The sequence below is a fragment of the Nipponia nippon genome, unplaced genomic scaffold (assembly GCF_047370975.1).
Source record: "Nipponia nippon isolate SJK-2023a ecotype South Korea unplaced genomic scaffold, ASM4737097v1 scaffold_63, whole genome shotgun sequence".
In the NCBI taxonomy this organism is placed as follows: domain Eukaryota; kingdom Metazoa; phylum Chordata; class Aves; order Pelecaniformes; family Threskiornithidae; genus Nipponia; species Nipponia nippon.
In genome coordinates this window covers 166143-189515 of record NW_028262384.1, presented here as the reverse complement: position 1 = coordinate 189515, position 23373 = coordinate 166143, and the positions used below count along the sequence as shown (strand labels likewise).

The following is a 23373-nucleotide window of genomic DNA, read 5'->3' as shown; positions in this document are numbered from 1 at the left end:
ATGAAGGACGTGAGAGAAAACAAGAAGAAGAGGAAGAACAAGAGCAGGAAGAGGAGTGTGAGGAAGAAGATAAGGAGGAAAAGAAAGAAGGACAAGAGGTGGAGGAGGAAGAACGGGAGGTGGAAGAGGAGGAAGACAAGAAGGAAGAGGACGTAGAGAAGGAGGAGGAACAAAAGGAGGAGGAAGAAGAGCAGGAGGAGGAACAAGGGGAAGAAGAACAGGAGCAGAGGAAGGAGGAGAATGATGAAAGAAGAGAAGGAAGATCAGGAGGAGGGGGAGGAGAAAGAAGAAAAGAATGAGGAGGAGGAGGAGGAGGAATAAGAGGAGGAACTGAACAAGGAGCAAGAAGAACAGAAGGAGGAAGGGGAAGAACAGGAGAAAGATGAGGAGAAGGAGGAAGAAGAGGAAATGGAAGATGAGGAGGAAGAAGAGCAGGAGGAGGAGGAAGAAGAGGAGGAAGAGGAAGAAGAGGAAGAGGAGAAGGAAGAAGGAGGAGGAAAGAACAGGAAGTCATACAAGAAAAGGAGGAGGAGGGCGAGAAGGAACAACAGGAGGAAAGACAGGAGAAAGAGGAAGAAGAGGAAGAAGAAGAACAGGAGGCAGAACAGGAGGAGGAGGAACAGGAGGAGCAAGAGAAGGAACATGACAAGAAGGAGAAGTAGGAGGAGGAGGAGGAAAAACAGGAGAAGGAAGAACAGGGGGCAGAGGACGAAGAATCAGAGGAGGAGCAGGAGGAAAAAGAACAGGAGGAAGAGGAGGAAGAAAAAGGGGAAGGAGGAGGAGGAGGAAACGCCTCCAAATTTACTCTAGATTGCCAGCATATCAAAATTAAGGAATGGAGCACGTGGCCCATCCGTTTATCCAGGGGGATTCACAAAATCCAAGCCTACTGGTGAAGCCACTACAGGAGTTTTTCCAGGTCACCGAGATTGGAACTTTCGGGAACCGAGGGGACAGCTCTGCACGACAAAGGCTGTCAGGGGACACTCCAGAAAGAGAAGATCAGTGCAAGAAGATCCCCGTCACCTAATGACAAATAAATAATTCTAGCTCCATGTAATGAGTACCAAACCCAAAATACACAGAACAGCATCCATCATCAAAACTGTTTCAGTGGTAGCTTTAACTGCTGCGGAGCTGCAGGCAGACAAACTTACTGTCACTGTCACAGGACCCCAAAAGAATTAATAATTAGCAAACATAACTCTACCCGTAGCCCGTATCTAGCCAGCCTTTACAGGTAGAATAGCTCAGCCTGGAGTTATAGACCAGCCTAGAATAATATCCTGCGTCTACCTACTCAGTGATCTGTCTAGACACTCAAACCATAATTACCCTTGAAAGAGGATGGAACCTGGGGGGAAAGGGGGAGAAAGAAAGACATTGGTGGAAAAAAGGAAAAGAGTAGGCACGCAATTATAAAAAGAAGGAGCCAAGTTATCCCAAAGAGCAGCTCAGCCCAACTTGCCTTTGCTGGTGAAAAGCTGTGCAGCTTGGAGGAAAAAAAGCTGACTTTGGTGCTGGGCTGCACACAAATGTCTGGGTTCAGCTGCGAAACAGCAGACAAACCCTGACAGGGCTCCTTTTCACTGTCCTTCTACCTGTGTGCGTGCTGGGACTGCCTCACTTCCCTGAAGTCCTCCCAGGGACGTGGCCTCTGTCCAGTCTCCACACACCACGAGGACTCTATCAGTCTGGGTGGGCTTCCTGTCATTCTAGACTGAGCCCAACTTCTCAGTAGGAGGACTACGCTGCTGCCCCATTGCTTGCCTGTTTTAGAATATGGAAAAGAATTTATAATTGTCAAACAGGAACTCTACGCACAGCCTGTATCTATCCAGCCTACAGCTCCAAAGGTATAGACCAGCCTATACTTATATCCTGTATCTACCTGCTCTATGATCCGTGCAGAAAGTCAAGTCAAAATTACCTTTAATAGAGCATGGATCTGGGGGAAGAGGGCAAAAAAAAAAAGGTGAAAAAAAGGAGAAGTGTAGGCACGCAATTAAAAAAGAAAGGAGCTGAGTTTTCCCAAAGGCCAGCCCAGGCCACCTCGCTTTCACTGTCAGAAAGCTGTGCAGCTTGGAGGGGAAACAGCTGACTTTGGTGCTGAGATGCACACAGATGTCTGAGTTCAGCTGTGAAACAGCAGACAAACCCTGACAGGGCTCCTTTTCACTGTCCTTCTACCTGTGTGCGTGCTGGGACCTCCTCGCTTCCCTGAAGTCCTCCCAGACTAACAGGGACATGCCATCTCTCCAGTCCACGCACCACGAGGACAAACAGGGTTGACCACGAAGGGGGCAGCAAACAACTGCATCTGCAGAAGCAAAGGGGCAGCCGCACCTCGGCTTCGGAGATGCCCAAAGGCGCCCTGAGCCCCAGGAGCCCCTGCCACCTGGACATTTGCATGGCCCTGAAGCCCTGCGGGGCCTGCCAGCGCTGGGGAGCTCCGGGGACAGAAGCCAAGGACAGTGGTCAGCCCCCGTGGGGAGAGGGACGGGGCTCCGTCCTTCCTTCTGGCCGCAGGAGGATGCCCTGGGCCCCGCCAGCACAGGACGTCTCTCCTCCTCACCGCCCGGGGGAAGGCGAGGCCTGAGGGAGGCCCTGGGCGCTGGGCTCAGCACGGGCGCTGGGAGCGGGGGCAGAGCCCCGTCTCCTGCCAGCTGCCGGCCTGGCCGAGGCCAGCGGCTCCCGTCACGCAGCTCCTCCTGCCCAGGGCTGGGGCTGGAGCACAGACAGACCCGCAGTTTGGGGAAGACTTGCCGATCCTGAGCAAGTCCAGGGCAGCTCCTCAGTGTCCCGGCGGGCTGAGGAGCCTCTGTGCTGCAGGGGGCAGCGGGTGCAGGGTGGCTCTGGGAGGAGAGGCCCGGGCTGCCTGAGCCTGCCCGGCAACAGCCGCGCCATTGGCCACGGCTGAGCCAATCAGCGGCGCCGGAGGCGGCCTGTCAGTCAGAGCCGGGCTGGGGCGGGGCCGGAGGGGGCTGAGGCCGAGGGGCCTGAGGAGAAAGGGGGGAGAGGCGGGGTGGGGGCAGCCGGGGCCCGGGGGAGCAGGGCCAGGGCCAGGGGAGCTGCAGGAGCAGGAGCAGGAGCAGGAGCAGGAGCAGGAGCAGGAGCAGGAGCAGGTATCTGGCAGTGCGGATGGGCCTGGAGGGAGGGACCTGGAGGCCTCACTGCCCATGGGCCCCGCCATGGCCCAGTCCCCAGCCCTGGGCCCGAGTGCTCAGCCCAGGGACAGCCCCAGCAGCAGGGTCAGAGCGGTTCCTGCTGCTGCCCCGAGGGTCGCCAGCCCCAGCCCTGACAGCTGGGGGTGGGTGTTTGATGTCCGCAGGCCAGGGGAAGGTAGAGTGGCCTCCTCTCTGCAGGCGGCTCCAGGCTTTGGAGCAGGCATGCTGTGGTGGGGAGAGGCCAGGGGCCTTTGCTGTCCCCAGGCCTTCACATGGGTCTGGTGCTCATGGACGGCCCCGTCTCTGCTGACAGCCTCTGATAAATGGGGATTTCCAGACATGGAGGTGTTTCTCCCTGCTGGTGGGAGCACACAGCAGGGCTTTGTTGCCAGAGAAGCCAGTGGGGAGCGCTGCTGGTTGGATGCAGCTCCCCTGGCAGATGCTTGTGCCCCTCTCTCGGCCCCAGGCTCTGATACCTGCCTTTTCCCGAACCCAAGCTGTGCTGCCGGCTTTTGGGAAATGGGGGTACCGAGGGTGGATGGTTTTACCACAGCCGGGAAGTTGCTGTCAACCTGTCAGGGATTTCTTTCTTCCTGGTTCTTGCAGTAACAGGTTTGTTTTGGGTTTTTTTAAAATGTTATTTCCAAGGAAACGTGACCAAGGAAAGTGCAGCATTTAGCTCTGGTTGCTCTCTATGTGGATTGTGTCTGTCCTCATCCAGGCACACAGCAGCTTTCAGAGGAGGAATGGGACTATTCCAGGGTGAAGTGAGCAGTGGGGATCCCGAGCCTGTTTTGTTTAAGGTGGTCAGGTGAAAATGTGCAGTTAGAGCTCTCTGCGTTGCTGACCCTTTTGCTTGGTGCTCTCAGGGTGTTTTCTGACCTTTTCCAGTGCTCATCAGCAGAGAGCAGATGGCCCTGGGGGAAGGGCAGCACCCCCTGCTTTGTGCACCCCAGGATCTTGTCGCGCTGCAGAAGCACCTGCGCCAGCAGAAGTGGCCGATGGTCGACTTCTTCAAGGAGGCTGGTGTGGGCACAAGGAAGATCCCGGGTACAGAGTTCCTTCAAGTCATCAAAGGGGTACGTAGGGGTCAGAACGGGAGTGAACTGCTGCCACTGCCATATGTCCTTGTGTTCAGACCCAGGGTGGTTCCAGTGGAGGCAATGGTGGTGGTTCAGCAAGGGGCACTTTGTCTTGTCTTACCCTCATTGGACGCCTGCCACAGTCAGGAAAGCTGGAGGGGAAAGGGAGGGCAAGGATGCGAGAAGTGGGATGTCATCTAGAGCAGGTTGTGGTACCCGTTGCCTCATGGTCTCCAAAGAGAGTCGCTGCTTAATTCTGTGGCTGCCCGGATCCTGCTGCAGACACTGAACTGGCATCACATTTCCCAGTGTCGATACTCGACCTTTCCCCCACCAGTCTCGTATCTATGTTCCCATTGCGCTGCCTTCCAGCACATATCTGTGCAGCACGGCTCACCCTGGGCCTCACTTCCCACAGGGCACAGCGGTACGGAGCTGTGAGGAGCACGCTCAGGTCTACGAGGGTTCAGCAGTGCAGTGTTACCCGATAGTCTAGTCCAAGCCAAAATAAGCCTTCTCAAAACCCAGGGGGCTGGGAGGTTTGGCATGTTAACAGTCGAGAGGTCTGCAGAAGGCAGCGAACGCCCAGTAAAGCCCAATAAAATTGTTAATGCTTAAACCTCACCAGGTTTTCTTTGTGCTGTGCTTCCCTGCAGAACACCAGCAAATCTCACCCCACCTACCTCTGGGGCAAGCCTCGATGTTTTTCTGATCACGCTGCCATTTTCTGTACTGGTTACCAGACCAAAGTTCCCATGAGAGACAAGGATCAGGAGGACGTGGTCATCTTGTTGATTTCCTTGAAACAGGGGAATTTTGCAAGGAGTGGAGATGGGGCTGAAGGTGAAAACCAGTGCCTGGAGATGAGGAAAGGACAATGCAGCGAGAGCAGAAGAGGTGAGAGGAGCCCAGTGTGCTGGGAGAGCATCTCTGCATCCTCAGTGATGGGAGATGCCAGCGTGGTTCCAGAATCTGGTTCCCTGAGACCATATAGCGGCCTACAGCAGCGTGGCCGGGAGGAGACTGCTGGGGATGAGCTTGAGAAGGCAGGGGATGTGCAATCCTGCAGTCAGCGCAATGGCAGGAGGGAGGTTATTCAGTTGTTTGGGTTGGGCTCAACATCTGAAGCCTGAGGTTTAACGTCTTGTACTGGATTTTGGTAGTTAGCATTGATCATCCAGCTGATCAAAACCAGACCGTTTCCAGCTGTTGGCAGCAGCTGGAAAACAGAGGTTCAGGAGACCTTGCTTTTTAAAACCTAGCCCAGAGCAGGCGGCTTGTCATGGTACCTGTGTTGTCTTTCACTGCAGTTTTCCTATCTTTGAGAGAAGAGGCATGTGGCTGCTTGTTTGTCGTAGAATCATAGAATGCTTTGGGATGGAAGGGGCCTTTAAAGGTCATCTAGTCCATCCCCCTGCAATGGCAGGGACATCTACAACTCAATCAGGTTGCTCAGAGCCCCATCCAGCCTGGCCTTGAGTGTTTCCAAGGATGGGGCAGCTACCACCTCTCTGGGCAACCCGTTCCAGTGTTCCACTACCCTCATTGTAAAAAATTTCTTCCTTCAATCTAGTCTGAATCTCCCCTCTCTTAGTTTAAAACCATTACGCCTTGTCCTGTCGCTACAGGCCCTGCTAAAATGTCTGACCCCATCTTTCTTACAGGCCCCCTTGAACACCAGGCGCCACAGCACCTCCTTGTGCCTCTGTGACGCAGCAGAACACTGCGTCAGGCACTCCCAGAGCATGCGGAGCTCTTGCTTCCCCACTCCTGCCTGCATGGCAGCACCTGCGCGTCGGGAGCCGGCAGGGCCATTCTTGAGCTGGCAGGCCGGGTCGCTCCGGCCTCCATCTGACAGATGCTAGAATGGGTCCCATGGGATGGGGTGCGACAGGTGATGGGGACAGGGGCCCCCGCGGCTGTGGGGCCAAGAGGGATGGGAGCATTTGGAGGAGAGGAGAGCAGGGTCGTGGGGACAGTGGGGAGGGAGAAGGGCAGAGGCTGGGGGGCTGTGGCATGGGGGGTGTGGGTCCATAGGGGCCATGGGGCACAAGGGCAGGTGGGCAGCCGCGGGGTTGTGGGGGGCTGTGGGGAGGAAGGGAGGGGGCTTGGGGGTTCTAGGGGGCTGTGGGTGAAAACGTTTGCCAGCCGCCGTGTAAATGTGTCCCCGGCTGCTGGAACCCAAGTAGTCTCAGACGCTTACGGTGGTTGGCCTGCGCATGGCTAAATGGTTGCCAAAAGGTGGTGTAAAAAACTAGGGTGGCCTGAGAAGAGGGTGGTTCCCCCTGAGCGTACAGCAGCATAAATACTTTGGGGACGGCGGGAGGGAGGGCAGGTGCGGCTGGCACACAAGGACCTGGCTTGTGGCAGGCAGGGTGGTGGCACCCAGTGCCTAGCAGAGGAGGCTGGGCCTGGCCTCGAGGAGCTGCGGGGACCAGCACACGGGGCAAGACCCTCTCTCCCCCTGTGCCCCAGCAAACACGCCTGAGCCCATGGAGTTGGAGGTAGAAAAGGCTTTACTCGGGGGGTGGGCTGTCAAAAGGGCAGCAGCCCCTCACTGCGCACGGGGAGGATCTTCCACAGGCTGCATGCCAGGGTGGTGTAGGTCTCCTCAGGCAGCACACACACCAGCAGGCGGTAGAAGAGCTCGGGGTCGTACCAGGAGGCGTAGAGCACCGCAGCAGCCAGAGCGAAGCCGACGGCCAGCTGCAGGCCGATGAAGAGCAGGCCGAGTGTCCTGTGGGGCAGAAGAGGGATGGGAGGCAGGGCAGGCTGGATGCATCCCAAGCCCATCTTGCCTCTGGGATGGAGGGGGCCTTCGTGGGAGCCCCCACGGGCTGCCTCCCCAGCCGCTTCTCATTGCTCCCTCGGGCAGGATGGGACATGAGACTCCACAAGCCCGGGAAAGCACCGCGGCCCAGGGAAAACCGCCGCTGAGCACTTCCCAGCTGCCAAGCCCACAGCCGGCCAGCAGCTCCCCAGCAGCCTGGACTTGTGAGCCCCGCCGGCGGGAGCAGGTGTCTGGCCCATGCCACCCGCTGCCCGGGAGCAGGCCCCAGGGGCCCCAGTGGGGACACTCACTCCAGCCAATAAATGAAGCCGCGTCTTCTCGCCAGCATCTCCCTCTCCTGCAGAGAGATGGACGCTTGTCAAGCACTGCTGCGCAGTCGGGACAGCTGGAGTTGCACGGTGCCCCCGGCCTCCGCCTTGCGCAGGAGTACAGCCCACGCGTGGCTGTGACCTCCACGGACCCCCCTCCCCAGGGAGACCCACGCTGGCCGGGGCAGGGGCTGGCACAGGCTCTCCCCCTTACCAGCTTTGCTTCCACCACCTCCGGCAGCGCAGTCCCCGGCGCCTCTGCCTCCTTCTTCCTCTGCAGCTGGCTGCAGGCAACAGGGCTCGGTTGGAGGAGTTAGAGACCTCCGTGGCCACGCGGGCAGGCCCCTTGCGCACATACAGCACCCCAGGCAGGGCTTGGGCTCCCCTGTCACACCGCGTGCTGCACATTCCCCCCACCCCATTGCCTAGCACCAGCACTGGCAGCCCCAGCGCTCCGGGTGCTGCAGAGACACCCCCCCCCCGCCCCCGGACACCCGCGTGGGGCGAGGGGCCCAACTCACCAGGCCTCTTCCTCCTCCAGTGCCTCTTCGAGTTTCTTCATTTCCTGACGCAGCACCTGGGAGAGGGAAGGGTGCAAGTCCCTGAGCCCGCTGCCAGCCTCCTCCAACCCCCCCACCCCAGGGCCCGGGGGCACCCACCCATTTTCCCCCAGCCCTTTCGGCACTACCTCATTCTCCTCCTCATCCTTCCGCAGCCAGGCCACCATCTGGGCACAGTGCTCTTGCCCCTGCAAAACAACGGGCGTTATCGTGCGGGCGGCCGGGCTGGGACCTGGGCACCCTCACCCCTCTCCAGCCCCAGGGCCATGCCCACTCGCTACCCCACTGCCCCAGGGCACGGGGAGACTGGGCGACTGGGGGGCATAGGGAAGTGACAGACGCCCCCCGATCCTGGGGAAAATGTCCTCCCCAGTCCCGCTTCTGCCCGCGGACGCTGGGCAACCGGCGCTAGGTGACCCTCCTTGAGCAGGGGGGTTGGGCAAGCCAAGATGACCTCCAGAGGTCCCTTCGAGCCTCTCAGCCCCAGCCGCTGCAGCTCTGGGACATGAGCAGGAGAGGACACCAACCTTAATGTTGAACGCCTCTATGGCATCGTGCAGGCGTTGTTGGTTCTCCTCCTGCATGCGGAAAGGAGAGCAGGGGCTCAGGGTCTGCAGCCCCAGGGTTTGCAGCCCCAGCCCCCACGGACCAGGAGCCACTCCACACCTACCATACGCTGCAGTAGCTCCATGCTCCTTGCCCTTTGTGTGGAGCCCTGCCCAGAATCTCTGCCGGCTCCGCCATCAGTCCCTGGAGCCTCTGCTGCCTGCAGGCATGGGGAACCATCAGATTCCCTGTCACAGACATCCCCGCCCTCGCACATGGCTCTGCCCCAGCTTCCTACGTCCCAGCGCCCATCAGCCATCTGCACACCCAGCACCCTCGCCCTGTGCCGGGCTTGGCCTGCGCCAGCTGGGTGCTGAGCCCGTGGCAGGAGGTGGTGGGGGGCACCAGGGACCGCTGAGGAGAGAAGGAGCTTCCCCATCCCTGCTGTGCCGGGCGCCCGCAGGACCACTCCTGGTCGTGGGGCTGCCCTGTTCTAGGGCCGCTGCGACGCCTCCAGTGTCGCCACCCTGCCCCGTGAGGTCGCAGCGCCCTTGCCCCCAGGACCCCCTTCCTTTTGGTCCCCCACCAGCCCCAGCAGCGCACGCGTCCTCCCCACACATTGCAGGGAACCATGGCGGGAAAGGGCATCCCCAGTCAGTCCCCAGGGCCCCGGAGGTCAGGCCAGGGCCAGGGCAGCAGGCGCCCGGGTGACCTGGGGCTAGCACCGTTGCCCAGCAGCTCTGGCCACCCCCTCGAGGGATTTCTGGATGCAGGTCACAGACCTTCATCAGCTCCCACACTGCTGTGCCTCCCTCTGCCTCTCCCTGGGAGAGGCCTGCCTGGGAGAGAAGAGGGAACAGGAATGTCTCCAGGAGGGTCACTCATCCCTCTGCCTTCCCCAAAGCCATACTGCTGTGCCTGCAGACCCACAGCAGGCTCCCCTCTGCAGCACAGCCACAGCCAAGAGCCTGGCGGATCTGCACAGGCCCAGTCCCTCCATCACGGACACCGTATCCTGGAGGAAATCTCCTGCCCAGCCACACCACTGCCCGTGGCTGCTGGGGTGCACGGACCCACCGCTGGCACCCCCCTCCCTGACCCTTTCAGGACGGGCCTCCTTTTCCCCTGTACCTTCTGCGTCTCTTCCAGGCTCGCGGCTGCCTCCCTGCTTGCCACCTGAGCGTGCTCCTGTGGGAGAGGAGGGGAAGAAAAGCAGCCATCAGGGCAGAGGGACACCGCCACGAGTGCATTCCCCTCGGCATTATCCCCTCCCAGCTCCCCTCGGGCACTGCCGTTGCCCTCGCGTCCCCTCTCCTTCCCAGCCCTGCAGGCACCAGGGGCAGACAGAGGGACCCCCAGGCCCAACGCTGCGCACGGGTCCACATCTGGAGCAACTGGCTCTAAGTGACCCTGCTTGAGCAGGGGCATTGCACAAGACAAGACGATCTCCCGCCCAACCTCAAGCACTCTGTGATTCTGTGAACTCACCTTCGTCCGGGCCACCAGCCGCTCCAGCTGCTGGAGCTCCTGGCCATTGCTTTGCAAGCGCCGTGCCACAGCACCCTTCTGGGAAGAGGAGCCGGACACAGGCACTGAGCCCCTGCCACAGCCCCAGGGGCTGCAGCTGGGGGAGGTGGGCAGAGGAGGGCACGCTGACCTCCATGGAGAGCCGCTCCACGGTTTCCTGCAGCTCCTGCTGCTTCTTGCCCTGTGTGGGGAAAAGAGGGCTCAGGGGCTCAGGTCTCGCAGCCCCAGCCCCCGGGGACAAGGGGAACGCTCCACACCTACCAGACGCCACAGCACCTCCTTGTGCCTCTGTGACGCAGCAGAACACTGCGTCAGGCGCTCCCGGAGCATGCGGAGCTCTTGCTTCCCCACTTCTGCCTGCATGGCTGCACCTGCGCGTCGGGAGCCGGCAGGGCGTGAGGGGCACGGCCGCAGGCACTATCCGGCACGGACACTGGCGGGGACGCTGCCCTACCCTGACACACAAGCGCACAGGGACACGCGGGTGGGCTCAGGGGAACGCACCCCCGCACGACTGTGCCCAGGCGCACAACCCCGCTCACCTGCAGCTGTGCCCGGCACCGCGGGTGCTGGCACAGGTCCAGCCGTACGCCCGCGGGCACAGCCACGCACCGCCTTGTGCTCCGCAAACGCAGGCGCACCCGCGCTCTCTCACGCAAAGGAAGGCCACGCACGTGCACAGTCAGGGCTGGCACGGGAGCCTCCCTCCAGCGTAGGGCACCGTCCGCCGTCTGCACTCACGCGCCTGCGCCCCCTCCCCCTCCCCAGCGGTCCTGTGCGCTCACACGCACTAGTTCCGTGCCGCGCTTGGCCCGCGCCAGCTGGGTGCTGAGCACGTGGCAGGATACGGTGGGGGGCGCCAGGGACCGCTGAGGAGAGAAGGAGCTTCCCCTGCCCTGCTTTGCCAGGTGCCCGCGGGGCCCCTCTGCACGGCGGACACAGCACAGGTCGTTGGCGCGTACTCTCCAGACTCCTGCCCAGCACCACTGAGGTTCTCCTCCAGGTGCTGCCCTGCCTCTGGGAGCAGCCCCCTTTGTACCCACGGTGGTGACCGTGTTGTCACAAGCCCCGAGTGACGTCACGGTTACAGGGCCACCACTGCCCACTGTGACGTGGCAATCACCTCCCTGGGGCTGGCGCCAAGCTGGCCGTGGGGCCCAGCCATGGCCAGGGGGAAACAGGGCAGCACTCTCAGCGTCCACTCTTAGCGCATGGGCGGCAGCGACCTGGGGCACCGCGTGTCAGCATCTCTCCGCGGGGTACGCCTGTCCCACAGCTGTCCAGCTCCAGCAGCAGCTCCCCACCCCAAGTCCAAGCAGGAGCCAGGCTGCACGTGTACTCCCAGCAGGCACAGGCAGGCACTCACAGCCACGCGCGTGCACCACGGCTGCGCGCGTGTGCACAGGTGGCCAGACCGCATGGAGTCCAGCACAGGGCTCAAGCATCCAGCCCCCGTTTGGATCCAGCATCCAGCCCCGGGGGGAGAACTACAGCCCCGGAAGGGGAAAAATAAAGCCTAGCCCCCTGCTCCAGCCTGGGCAGACGCCGTGCTTGCAGGCTCCCCAGAGGAATGGTCTCTCTCTCTTGCTCCGAGCCGCAGCTGCTGGCCCGCGGGGGGGACAGCAGGAGGGAAGGGGCGGGGGCACGCGGCAGGCAGGCAGTGACCCACGTGCTCCAGCTCTCTGGCCCTTCGAGGGGCTGCATGCAGCAGCGCCGCATTCAGGAGGTGGCAGGCCGGGTCGCTCCGGCCTCCATCTGACAGGGCCTTTCCCCTCGTCAGCCAAACCTGTGAGTGGCTGGAGAAGGTGGCAGGGAGCAGCCGGGGCTGTGCCGGCCGGTGGCTGTGGGGTCAGCCGGGACACGGGCCTTGGGGACAGAGCCAGCGGCTCCGAGACTGCTAGAATGGGTCCCATGGGATGGGGTGCGACAGGTGATGGGGACAGGGGCCCCCGCGGCTGTGGGGCCAAGAGGGATGGGAGCATTTGGAGGAGAGGAGACCAGGGTGGTGTGGACAGTGGGGAGGGAGAAGGGCAGAGGCTGGGGGGCTGTGGCATGGGGGGTGTGGGTCCATAGGGGCCATGGGGCACAAGGGCAGGTGGGCAGCCGTGGGGTTGTGGGGGGCTGTGGGGAGGAAGGGAGGGGGCTTGGGGGGTCTAGGGGGCTGTGGGTGAAAACGTTTGCCAGCCGCCGTGTAAATGTGTCCCCGGCTGCTGGAACCCAAGTAGCCTCAGACGCTTACGGTGGTTGGCCTGCGCATGGCTAAATGGTTGCCAAAAGGTGGTGTAAAAAACTAGGGTGGCCTGAGAAGAGGGTGGTTCCCCCTGAGCGTACAGCAGCATAAATACTTTGGGGACGGCGGGAGGGAGGGCAGGTGCGGCTGGCACACAAGGACCTGGCTTGTGGCAGGCAGGGTGGTGGCACCCAGTGCCTAGCAGAGGAGGCTGGGCCTGGCCTCGAGGAGCTGCGGGGACCAGCACACGGGGCAAGACCCTCTCTCCCCCTGTGCCCCAGCAAACACGCCTGAGCCCATGGAGTTGGAGGTAGAAAAGGCTTTATTGGGGGGGCGGGCTGTCAGAAGGGCAGCAGCCCCTCACTGCGCACGGGGAGGATCTTCCACAGGCTGCATGCCAGGGTGGTGTAGGTCTCCTCAGGCAGCACACACACCAGCAGGCGGTAGAAGAGCTCGGGGTCGTACCAGGAGGCGTAGAGCACCGCAGCAGCCAGAGCGAAGCCGACGGCCAGCTGCAGGCCGATGAAGAGCAGGCCGAGTGTCCTGTGGGGCAGAAGAGGGATGGGAGGCAGGGCAGGCTGGATGCATCCCAAGCCCATCTTGCCTCTGGGATGGAGGGGGCCATCCTGGGAGCCCCCACGGGCTGCCTCCCCAGCCGCTTCTCATTGCTCCCTCGGGCAGGATGGGACATGAGACTCCACAAGCCCGGGAAAGCACCCCGACCCAGGGAAAACCGCCGCTGAGCACTTCCCAGCTGCCAAGCCCACAGCCGTCCAGCAGCTCCCCAGCAGCCTGGACTTGTGAGCCCCGCCGGCGGGAGCAGGTGTCTGGCCCATGCCACCCGCTGCCCGGGAGCAGGCCCCAGGGGCCCCAGTGGGGACACTCACTCCAGCCAATAAATGAAGCCGCGTCTTCTCGCCAGCATCTCCCTCTCCTGCAGAGAGATGGACGCTTGTCAAGCACTGCTGCGCAGTTGGGACAGCTGGAGTTGCACGGTGCCCCCGGCCTCCGCCTTGCGCAGGAGTACAGCCCACGCGTGGCTGTGACCTCCACGGACCCCCCTCCCCAGGGAGACCCACGCTGGCCGGGGCAGGGGCTGGCACAGGCTCTCCCCCTTACCAGCTTTGCTTCCACCACCTCCGGCAGCGCAGTCCCCGGCGCCTCTGCCTCCTTCTTCCTCTGCAGCTGGCTGCAGGCAACAGGGCTCGGTTGGAGGAGTTAGAGACCTCCGTGGCCACGCGGGCAGGCCCCTTCCGCACATACAGCACCCCAGGCAGGGCTTGGGCTCCCCTGTCACACCGCGTGCTGCACATTCCCCCCACCCCATTGCCTAGCACCAGCACTGGCAGCCCCAGCGCTCCGAGTGCTGCAGAGACACACCCCCCCCCCCGCCCCCGGACACCCGCGTGGGGCGAGGGGCCCAACTCACCAGGCCTCTTCCTCCTCCAGTGCCTCTTCGAGTTTCTTCATTTCCTGACGCAGCACCTGGGAGAGGGAAGGGTGCGAGTCCCTGAGCCCGCTGCCAGCCTCCTCCATCCCCCCCACCCCAGGGCCCGGGGGCACCCACCATTTTCCCCCAGCCCTTTCGGCACTACCTCATTCTCCTCCTCATCCTTCCGCAGCCAGGCCACCATCTGGGCACAGTGCTCTTGCCCCTGCAAAACAACGGGCGTTATCGTGCGGGCGGCTGGGCTGGGACCTGGGCACCCTCACCCCTCTCCAGCCCCAGGGCCATGCCCACTCGCTACCCCACTGCCCCAGGGCACGGGGAGACTGGGCGACTGACAAGGCCGGGCAGAGGGAAGTGACAGACGCCCCCCGATCCTGGGGAAAATGTCCTCCCCAGTCCCGCTTCTGCCCGCGGACGCTGGGCAACCGGCGCTAGGTGACCCTCCTTGAGCAGGGGGGTTGGGCAAGCCAAGATGACCGCCAGAGGTCCCTTCAAGCCTCTCAGCCCCAGCCGCTGCAGCTCTGGGACATGGGCAGGAGAGGACACCAACCTTAATGTTGAACGCCTCTATGGCATCGTGCAGGCGTTGTTGGTTCTCCTCCTGCATGCGGGAAGGAGAGCAGGGGCTCAGGGTCTGCAGCCCCAGGGTCTGCAGCCCCAGCCCCCACGGACCAGGAGCCACTCCACACCTACCATACGCTGCAGTAGCTCCATGCTCCTTGCCCGTTGTGTGGAGCCCTGCCCAGAATCTCTGCCGGCTCCGCCATCAGTCCCTGGAGCCTCTGCTGCCTGCAGGCATGGGGAACCATCAGATTCCCTGTCACAGACATCCCCGCCCTCGCACATGGCTCTGCCCCAGCTTCCTACGTCCCAGCGCCCATCAGCCATCTGCACACCCAGCACCCTCGCCCTGTGCCGGGCTTGGCCTGCGCCAGCTGGGTGCTGAGCCCGTGGCAGGAGGTGGTGGGGGGCACCAGGGACCGCTGAGGAGAGAAGGAGCTTCCCCATCCCTGCTGTGCCGGGCGCCCGCAGGACCACTCCTGGTCGTGGGGCTGCCCTGTTCTAGGGCCGCTGCGACGCCTCCAGTGTCGCCACCCTGCCCCGTGAGGTCGCAGCGCCCTTGCCCCCAGGACCCCCCTTCCTTTTGGTCCCCCACCAGCCCCAGCAGCGCACGCGTCCTCCCCACACATTGCAGGGAACCATGGCGGGAAAGGGCATCCCCAGTCAGTCCCCAGGGCCCCGGAGGTCAGGCCAGGGCCAGGGCAGCAGGCGCCCGGGTGACCTGGGGCTAGCACCGTTGCCCAGCAGCTCTGGCCACCCCCTCGAGGGATTTCTGGATGCAGGTCACAGACCTTCATCAGCTCCCACACTGCTGTGCCTCCCTCTGCCTCTCCCTGGGAGAGGCCTGCCTGGGAGAGAAGAGGGAACAGGAATGTCTCCAGGAGGGTCACTCATCCCTCTGCCTTCCCCAAAGCCATATTGCTGTGCCTGCAGACCCACAGCAGGCTCCCCTCTGCAGCACAGCCACAGCCAAGAGCCTGGCGGATCTGCACAGGCCCAGTCCCTCCATCACGGACACCGTATCCTGGAGGAAATCTCCTGCCCAGCCACACCACTGCCCGTGGCTGCTGGGGTGCACGGACCCACCGCTGGCACCCCCTCCCTGACCCTTTCAGGACGGGCCTCCTTTTCCCCTGTACCTTCTGCGTCTCTTCCAGGCTCGCGGCTGCCTCCCTGCTTGCCACCTGAGCGTGCTCCTGTGGGAGAGGAGGGGAAGAAAAGCAGCCATCAGGGCAGCGGGACACCGCCACGAGTGCATTCCCCTCGGCATTATCCCCTCCCAGCTCCCCTCGGGCACTGCCGTTGCCCTCGCGTCCCCTCTCCTTCCCAGCCCTGCAGGCACCAGGGGCAGACAGAGGGACCCCCAGGCCCAACGCTGCGCACGGGTCCACATCTGGAGCAACTGGCTCTAAGTGACCCTGCTTGAGCAGGGGCATTGCACAAGACAAGACGATCTCCCGCCCAACCTCAAGCACTCTGTGATTCTGTGAACTCACCTTCGTCCGGGCCACCAGCCGCTCCAGCTGCTGGAGCTCCTGGCCATTGCTTTGCAAGCGCCGCGCCACAGCACCCTTCTGGGAAGAGGAGCCGGACACAGGCACTGAGCCCCTGCCACAGCCCCAGGGGCTGCAGCTGGGGGAGGTGGGCAGAGGAGGGCACGCTGACCTCCATGGAGAGCCGCTCCACGGTTTCCTGCAGCTCCTGCTGCTTCTTGCCCTGTGTGGGGAAAAGAGGGCTCAGGGGCTCAGGTCTCGCAGCCCCAGCCCCCGGGGACAAGGGGAACGCTCCACACCTACCAGACGCCACAGCACCTCCTTGTGCCTCTGTGACGCAGCAGAACACTGCGTCAGGCGCTCCCGGAGCATGCGGAGCTCTTGCTTCCCCACTTCTGCCTGCATGGCTGCACCTGCGCGTCGGGAGCCGGCAGGGCGTGAGGGGCACGGCCGCAGGCACTATCCGGCACGGACACTGGCGGGGACGCTGCCCTACCCTGACACACAAGCGCACAGGGACACGCGGGTGGGCTCAGGGGAACGCACCCCCGCACGACTGTGCCCAGGCGCACAACCCCGCTCACCTGCAGCTGTGCCCGGCACCGCGGGTGCTGGCACAGGTCCAGCCGTACGCCCGCGGGCACAGCCACGCACCGCCTTGTGCTCCGCAAACGCAGGCGCACCCGCGCTCTCTCACGCAAAGGAAGGCCACGCACGTGCACAGTCAGGGCTGGCACGGGAGCCTCCCTCCAGCGTAGGGCACCGTCCGCCGTCTGCACTCACGCGCCTGCGCCCCCTCCCCCTCCCCAGCGGTCCTGTGCGCTCACACGCACTAGTTCCGTGCCGCGCTTGGCCCGCGCCAGCTGGGTGCTGAGCACGTGGCAGGATACGGTGGGGGGCGCCAGGGACCGCTGAGGAGAGAAGGAGCTTCCCCTGCCCTGCTTTGCCAGGTGCCCGCGGGGCCCCTCTGCACGGCGGACACAGCACAGGTCGTTGGCGCGTACTCTCCAGACTCCTGCCCAGCACCACTGAGGTTCTCCTCCAGGTGCTGCCCTGCCTCTGGGAGCAGCCCCCTTTGTACCCACGGCGGTGACCGTGTCACAAGCCCCGAGTGACGTCACGGTTACAGGGCCACCACTGCCCACTGTGACGTGGCAATCACCTCCCTGGGGCTGGCGCCAAGCTGGCCGTGGGGCCCAGCCATGGCCAGGGGGAAACAGGGCAGCACTCTCAGCGTCCACTCTTAGCGCATGGGCGGGAGCGACCTGGGGCACCGCGTGTCAGCATCTCTCCGCGGGGTACGCCTGTCCCACAGCTGTCCAGCTCCAGCAGCAGCTCCCCACCCCAAGTCCAAGCAGGAGCCAGGCTGCACGTGTACTCCCAGCAGGCACAGGCAGGCACTCACAGCCACGCGCGTGCACCACGGCTGCGCGCGTGTGCACAGGTGGCCAGACCGCATGGAGTCCAGCACAGGGCTCAAGCATCCAGCCCCCGTTTGGATCCAGCATCCAGCCCCGGGGGGAGAACTACAGCCCCGGAAGGGGAAAAATAAAGCCTAGCCCCCTGCTCCAGCCTGGGCAGACGCCGTGCTTGCAGGCTCCCCAGAGGAATGGTCTCTCTCTCTTGCTCCGAGCCGCAGCTGCTGGCCCGCGGGGGGGACAGCAGGAGGGAAGGGGCGGGGGCACGCGGCAGGCAGGCAGTGACCCACGTGCTCCAGCTCTCTGGCCCTTCGAGGGGCTGCATGCAGCAGCGCCGCATTCAGGAGGTGGCAGGCCGGGTCGCTCCGGCCTCCATCTGACAGGGCCTTTCCCCTCGTCAGCCAAACCTGTGAGTGGCTGGAGAAGGTGGCAGGGAGCAGCCGGGGCTGTGCCGGCCGGTGGCTGTGGGGTCAGCCGGGACACGGGCCTTGGGGACAGAGCCAGCGGCTCCGAGACTGCTAGAATGGGTCCCATGGGATGGGGTGCGACAGGTGATGGGGACAGGGGCCCCCGCGGCTGTGGGGCCAAGAGGGATGGGAGCATTTGGAGGAGAGGAGACCAGGGTGGTGGGGACAGTGGGGAGGGAGAAGGGCAGAGGCTGGGGGGCTGTGGCATGGGGGGTGTGGGTCCATAGGGGCCATGGGGCACAAGGGCAGGTGGGCAGCCGTGGGGTTGTGGGGGGCTGTGGGGAGGAAGGGAGGGGGCTTGGGGGGTCTAGGGGGCTGTGGGTGAAAACGTTTGCCAGCCGCCGTGTAAATGTGTCCCCGGCTGCTGGAACCCAAGTAGCCTCAGACGCTTACGGTGGTTGGCCTGCGCATGGCTAAATGGTTGCCAAAAGGTGGTGTAAAAAACTAGGGTGGCCTGAGAAGAGGGTGGTTCCCCCTGAGCGTACAGCAGCATAAATACTTTGGGGACGGCGGGAGGGAGGGCAGGTGCGGCTGGCACACAAGGACCTGGCTTGTGGCAGGCAGGGTGGTGGCACCCAGTGCCTAGCAGAGGAGGCTGGGCCTGGCCTCGAGGAGCTGCGGGGACCAGCACACGGGGCAAGACCCTCTCTCCCCCTGTGCCCCAGCAAACACGCCTGAGCCCATGGAGTTGGAGGTAGAAAAGGCTTTACTGGGGGGCGGGCTGTCAGAAGGGCAGCAGCCCCTCACTGCGCACGGGGAGGATCTTCCACAGGCTGCATGCCAGGGTGGTGTAGGTCTCCTCAGGCAGCACACACACCAGCAGGCGGTAGAAGAGCTCGGGGTCGTACCAGGAGGCGTAGAGCACCGCAGCAGCCAGAGCGAAGCCGACGGCCAGCTGCAGGCCGATGAAGAGCAGGCCGAGTGTCCTGTGGGGCAGAAGAGGGATGGGAGGCAGGGCAGGCTGGATGCATCCCAAGCCCATCTTGCCTCTGGGATGGAGGGGGCCATCGTGGGAGCCCCCACGGGCTGCCTCCCCAGCCGCTTCTCATTGCTCCCTCGGGCAGGATGGGACATGAGACTCCACAAGCCCGGGAAAGCACCGCGGCCCAGGGAAAACCGCCGCTGAGCACTTCCCAGCTGCCAAGCCCACAGCCGTCCAGCAGCTCCCCAGCAGCCTGGACTTGTGAGCCCCGCCGGCGGGAGCAGGTGTCTGGCCCATGCCACCCGCTGCCCGGGAGCAGGCCCCAGGGGCCCCAGTGGGGACACTCACTCCAGCCAATAAATGAAGCCGCGTCTTCTCGCCAGCATCTCCCTCTCCTGCAGAGAGATGGACGCTTGTCAAGCACTGCTGCGCAGTTGGGACAGCTGGAGTTGCACGGTGCCCCCGGCCTCCGCCTTGCGCAGGAGTACAGCCCACGCGTGGCTGTGACCTCCACGGACCCCCCTCCCCAGGGAGACCCACGCTGGCCGGGGCAGGGGCTGGCACAGGCTCTCCCCCTTACCAGCTTTGCTTCCACCACCTCCGGCAGCGCAGTCCCCGGCGCCTCTGCCTCCTTCTTCCTCTGCAGCTGGCTGCAGGCAACAGGGCTCGGTTGGAGGAGTTAGAGACCTCCGTGGCCACGCGGGCAGGCCCCTTCCGCACATACAGCACCCCAGGCAGGGCTTGGGCTCCCCTGTCACACCGCGTGCTGCACATTCCCCCCACCCCATTGCCTAGCACCAGCACTGGCAGCCCCAGCGCTCCGAGTGCTGCAGAGACACCCCCCCCCCGCCCCCGGACACCCGCGTGGGGCGAGGGGCCCAACTCACCAGGCCTCTTCCTCCTCCAGTGCCTCTTCGAGTTTCTTCATTTCCTGACGCAGCACCTGGGAGAGGGAAGGGTGCGAGTCCCTGAGCCCGCTGCCAGCCTCCTCCATCCCCCCCACCCCAGGGCCCGGGGGCACCCACCCGTTTTCCCCCAGCCCTTTCGGCACTACCTCATTCTCCTCCTCATCCTTCCGCAGCCAGGCCACCATCTGGGCACAGTGCTCTTGCCCCTGCAAAACAACGGGCGTTATCGTGCGGGCGGCTGGGCTGGGACCTGGGCACCCTCACCCCTCTCCAGCCCCAGGGCCATGCCCACTCGCTACCCCACTGCCCCAGGGCACGGGGAGACTGGGCGACTGACAAGGCCGGGCAGAGGGAAGTGACAGACGCCCCCGCTCCTCGGGAAAAGGGCCTCCCCAGTCCCGCTTCTGCCCGCGGACGCTGGGCAACCGGCGCTAGGTGACCCTCCTTGAGCAGGGGGTTGGGCAAGCCAAGATGACCTCCAGAGGTCCCTTCGAGCCTCTCAGCCCCAGCCGCTGCAGCTCTGGGACATGGGCAGGAGAGGACACCAACCTTAATGTTGAACGCCTCTATGGCATCGTGCAGGCGTTGTTGGTTCTCCTCCTGCATGCGGGAAGGAGAGCAGGGGCTCAGGGTCTGCAGCCCCAGGGTCTGCAGCCCCAGCCCCCACGGACCAGGAGCCACTCCACACCTACCATACGCTGCAGTAGCTCCATGCTCCTTGCCCGTTGTGTGGAGCCCTGCCCAGAATCTCTGCCGGCTCCGCCATCAGTCCCTGGAGCCTCTGCTGCCTGCAGGCATGGGGAACCATCAGATTCCCTGTCACAGACATCCCCGCCCTCGCACATGGCTCTGCCCCAGCTTCCTACGTCCCAGCGCCCATCAGCCATCTGCACACCCAGCACCCTCGCCCTGTGCCGGGCTTGGCCTGCGCCAGCTGGGTGCTGAGCCCGTGGCAGGAGGTGGTGGGGGGCACCAGGGACCGCTGAGGAGAGAAGGAGCTTCCCCATCCCTGCTGTGCCGGGCGCCCGCAGGACCACTCCTGGTCGTGGGGCTGCCCTGTTCTAGGGCCGCTGCGACGCCTCCAGTGTCGCCACCCTGCCCCGTGAGGTCGCAGCGCCCTTGCCCCCAGGACCCCCTTCCTTTTGGTCCCCCACCAGCCCCAGCAGCGCACGCGTCCTCCCCACACATTGCAGGGAACCATGGCGGGAAAGGGCATCCCCAGTCAGTCCCCAGGGCCCCGGAGGTCAGGCCAGGGCCAGGGCAGCAGGCGCCCGGGTGACCTGGGGCTAGCACCGTTGCCCAGCAGCTCTGGCCACCCCCTCGAGGGATTTCTGGATGCAGGTCACAGACCTTCATCAGCTCCCACACTGCTGTGCCTCCCTCTGCCTCTCCCTGGGAGAGGCCTGCCTGGGAGAGAAGAGGGAACAGGAATGTCTCCAGGAGGGTCACTCATCCCTCTGCCTTCCCCAAAGCCATACTGCTGTGCCTGCAGACCCACAGCAGGCTCCCCTCTGCAGCACAGCCACAGCCAAGAGCCTGGCGGATCTGCACAGGCCCAGTCCCTCCATCACGGACACCGTATCCTGGAGGAAATCTCCTGCCCAGCCACACCACTGCCCGTGGCTGCTGGGGTGCACGGACCCACCGCTGGCACCCCCCTCCCTGACCCTTTCAGGACGGGCCTCCTTTTCCCCTGTACCTTCTGCGTCTCTTCCAGGCTCGCGGCTGCCTCCCTGCTTGCCACCTGAGCGTGCTCCTGTGGGAGAGGAGGGGAAGAAAAGCAGCCATCAGGGCAGAGGGACACCGCCACGAGTGCATTCCCCTCGGCATTATCCCCTCCCAGCTCCCCTCGGGCACTGCCGTTGCCCTCGCGTCCCCTCTCCTTCCCAGCCCTGCAGGCACCAGGGGCAGACAGAGGGACCCCCAGGCCCAACGCTGCGCACGGGTCCACATCTGGAGCAACTGGCTCTAAGTGACCCTGCTTGAGCAGGGGCATTGCACAAGACAAGACGATCTCCCGCCCAACCTCAAGCACTCTGTGATTCTGTGAACTCACCTTCGTCCGGGCCACCAGCCGCTCCAGCTGCTGGAGCTCCTGGCCATTGCTTTTCAAGCGCCGCGCCACAGCACCCTTCTGGGAAGAGGAGCCGGACACAGGCACTGAGCCCCTGCCACAGCCCCAGGGGCTGCAGCTGGGGGAGGTGGGCAGAGGAGGGCACGCTGACCTCCATGGAGAGCCGCTCCACGGTTTCCTGCAGCTCCTGCTGCTTCTTGCCCTGTGTGGGGAAAAGAGGGCTCAGGGGCTCAGGTCTCGCAGCCCCAGCCCCCGGGGACAAGGGGAACGCTCCACACCTACCAGACGCCACAGCACCTCCTTGTGCCTCTGTGACGCAGCAGAACACTGCGTCAGGCGCTCCCGGAGCATGCGGAGCTCTTGCTTCCCCACTTCTGCCTGCATGGCTGCACCTGCGCGTCGGGAGCCGGCAGGGCGTGAGGGGCACAGCCGCAGGCACTATCCGGCACGGACACTGGCGGGGACGCTGCCCTACCCTGACACACAAGCGCACAGGGACACGCGGGTGGGCTCAGGGGAACGCACCCCCGCACGACTGTGCCCAGGCGCACAACCCCGCTCACCTGCAGCTGTGCCCGGCACCGCGGGTGCTGGCACAGGTCCAGCCGTACGCCCGCGGGCACAGCCACGCACCGCCTTGTGCTCCGCAAACGCAGGCGCACCCGCGCTCTCTCACGCAAAGGAAGGCCACGCACGTGCACAGTCAGGGCTGGCACGGGAGCCTCCCTCCAGCGTAGGGCACCGTCCGCCGTCTGCACTCACGCGCCTGCGCCCCCTCCCCCTCCCCAGCGGTCCTGTGCGCTCACACGCACTAGTTCCGTGCCGCGCTTGGCCCGCGCCAGCTGGGTGCTGAGCACGTGGCAGGATACGGTGGGGGGCGCCAGGGACCGCTGAGGAGAGAAGGAGCTTCCCCTGCCCTGCTTTGCCAGGTGCCCGCGGGGCCCCTCTGCACGGCGGACACAGCACAGGTCGTTGGCGCGTACTCTCCAGACTCCTGCCCAGCACCACTGAGGTTCTCCTCCAGGTGCTGCCCTGCCTCTGGGAGCAGCCCCCTTTGTACCCACGGCGGTGACCGTGTTGTCACAAGCCCCGAGTGACGTCACGGTTACAGGGCCACCACTGCCCACTGTGACGTGGCAATCACCTCCCTGGGGCTGGCGCCAAGCTGGCCGTGGGGCCCAGCCATGGCCAGGGGGAAACAGGGCAGCACTCTCAGCGTCCACTCTTAGCGCATGGGCGGGAGCGACCTGGGGCACCGCGTGTCAGCATCTCTCCGCGGGGTACGCCTGTCCCACAGCTGTCCAGCTCCAGCAGCAGCTCCCCACCCCAAGTCCAAGCAGGAGCCAGGCTGCACGTGTACTCCCAGCAGGCACAGGCAGGCACTCACAGCCACGCGCGTGCACCACGGCTGCGCGCGTGTGCACAGGTGGCCAGACCGCATGGAGTCCAGCACAGGGCTCAAGCATCCAGCCCCCGTTTGGATCCAGCATCCAGCCCCGGGGGGAGAACTACAGCCCCGGAAGGGGAAAAATAAAGCCTAGCCCCCTGCTCCAGCCTGGGCAGACGCCGTGCTTGCAGGCTCCCCAGAGGAATGGTCTCTCTCTCTTGCTCCGAGCCGCAGCTGCTGGCCCGTGGCGGGGACAGCAGGAGGGAAGGGGGGGGGGGCACGCGGCAGGCAGGCAGTGACCCACGTGCTCCAGCTCTCTGGCCCTTCGAGGGGCTGCATGCAGCAGCGCCGCATTCAGGAGGTGGCAGGCCGGGTCGCTCCGGCCTCCATCTGACAGGGCCGTTCCCCTTGTTACCTTTTCTATTTTTTCCCTCTCTTTTCACCAAAGGGTGGCACTTCTTTTGGAATGCAAGACGAGCTAC

At 64.0% G+C, this 23373-nt stretch overlaps 3 protein-coding genes across 3 annotated transcripts; all 3 read right to left on the bottom strand.

The window, feature by feature from the left end:
• Positions 1 to 6784: 6784 nt before the first annotated feature.
• On the bottom strand, positions 6785 to 10344 carry LOC148051220 (uncharacterized). The gene is made up of 12 exons (XM_087738288.1): positions 10243 to 10344; positions 10112 to 10162; positions 9943 to 10020; positions 9586 to 9642; positions 8789 to 8925; positions 8609 to 8702; positions 8430 to 8486; positions 8037 to 8096; positions 7870 to 7925; positions 7563 to 7632; positions 7331 to 7377; positions 6785 to 6986 (listed from the first exon to the last, which is right to left on the bottom strand). The coding sequence occupies exons 1-12, from the start codon at positions 10342 to 10344 to the stop codon at positions 6785 to 6787; spliced, it is 1011 nt and encodes a 336-aa protein (XP_087594414.1).
• Positions 10345 to 12552: 2208 nt separating this feature from the next.
• On the bottom strand, positions 12553 to 16120 carry LOC148051219 (uncharacterized). Its single transcript, XM_087738287.1, has 12 exons — positions 16019 to 16120; positions 15888 to 15938; positions 15719 to 15796; positions 15362 to 15418; positions 14565 to 14701; positions 14385 to 14478; positions 14206 to 14262; positions 13807 to 13866; positions 13641 to 13696; positions 13331 to 13400; positions 13099 to 13145; positions 12553 to 12754 (listed from the first exon to the last, which is right to left on the bottom strand). The coding sequence occupies exons 1-12, from the start codon at positions 16118 to 16120 to the stop codon at positions 12553 to 12555; spliced, it is 1011 nt and encodes a 336-aa protein (XP_087594413.1).
• Positions 16121 to 18324: 2204 nt separating this feature from the next.
• LOC148051218 (uncharacterized) lies at positions 18325 to 21888 on the bottom strand. Its single transcript, XM_087738286.1, has 12 exons — positions 21787 to 21888; positions 21656 to 21706; positions 21487 to 21564; positions 21130 to 21186; positions 20333 to 20469; positions 20153 to 20246; positions 19974 to 20030; positions 19577 to 19636; positions 19410 to 19465; positions 19103 to 19172; positions 18871 to 18917; positions 18325 to 18526 (listed from the first exon to the last, which is right to left on the bottom strand). Exons 1-12 carry the CDS (start codon positions 21886 to 21888, stop codon positions 18325 to 18327), a joined length of 1011 nt encoding a protein of 336 aa, XP_087594412.1.
• Between the last annotated feature and the right edge of the window lie 1485 nt (positions 21889 to 23373).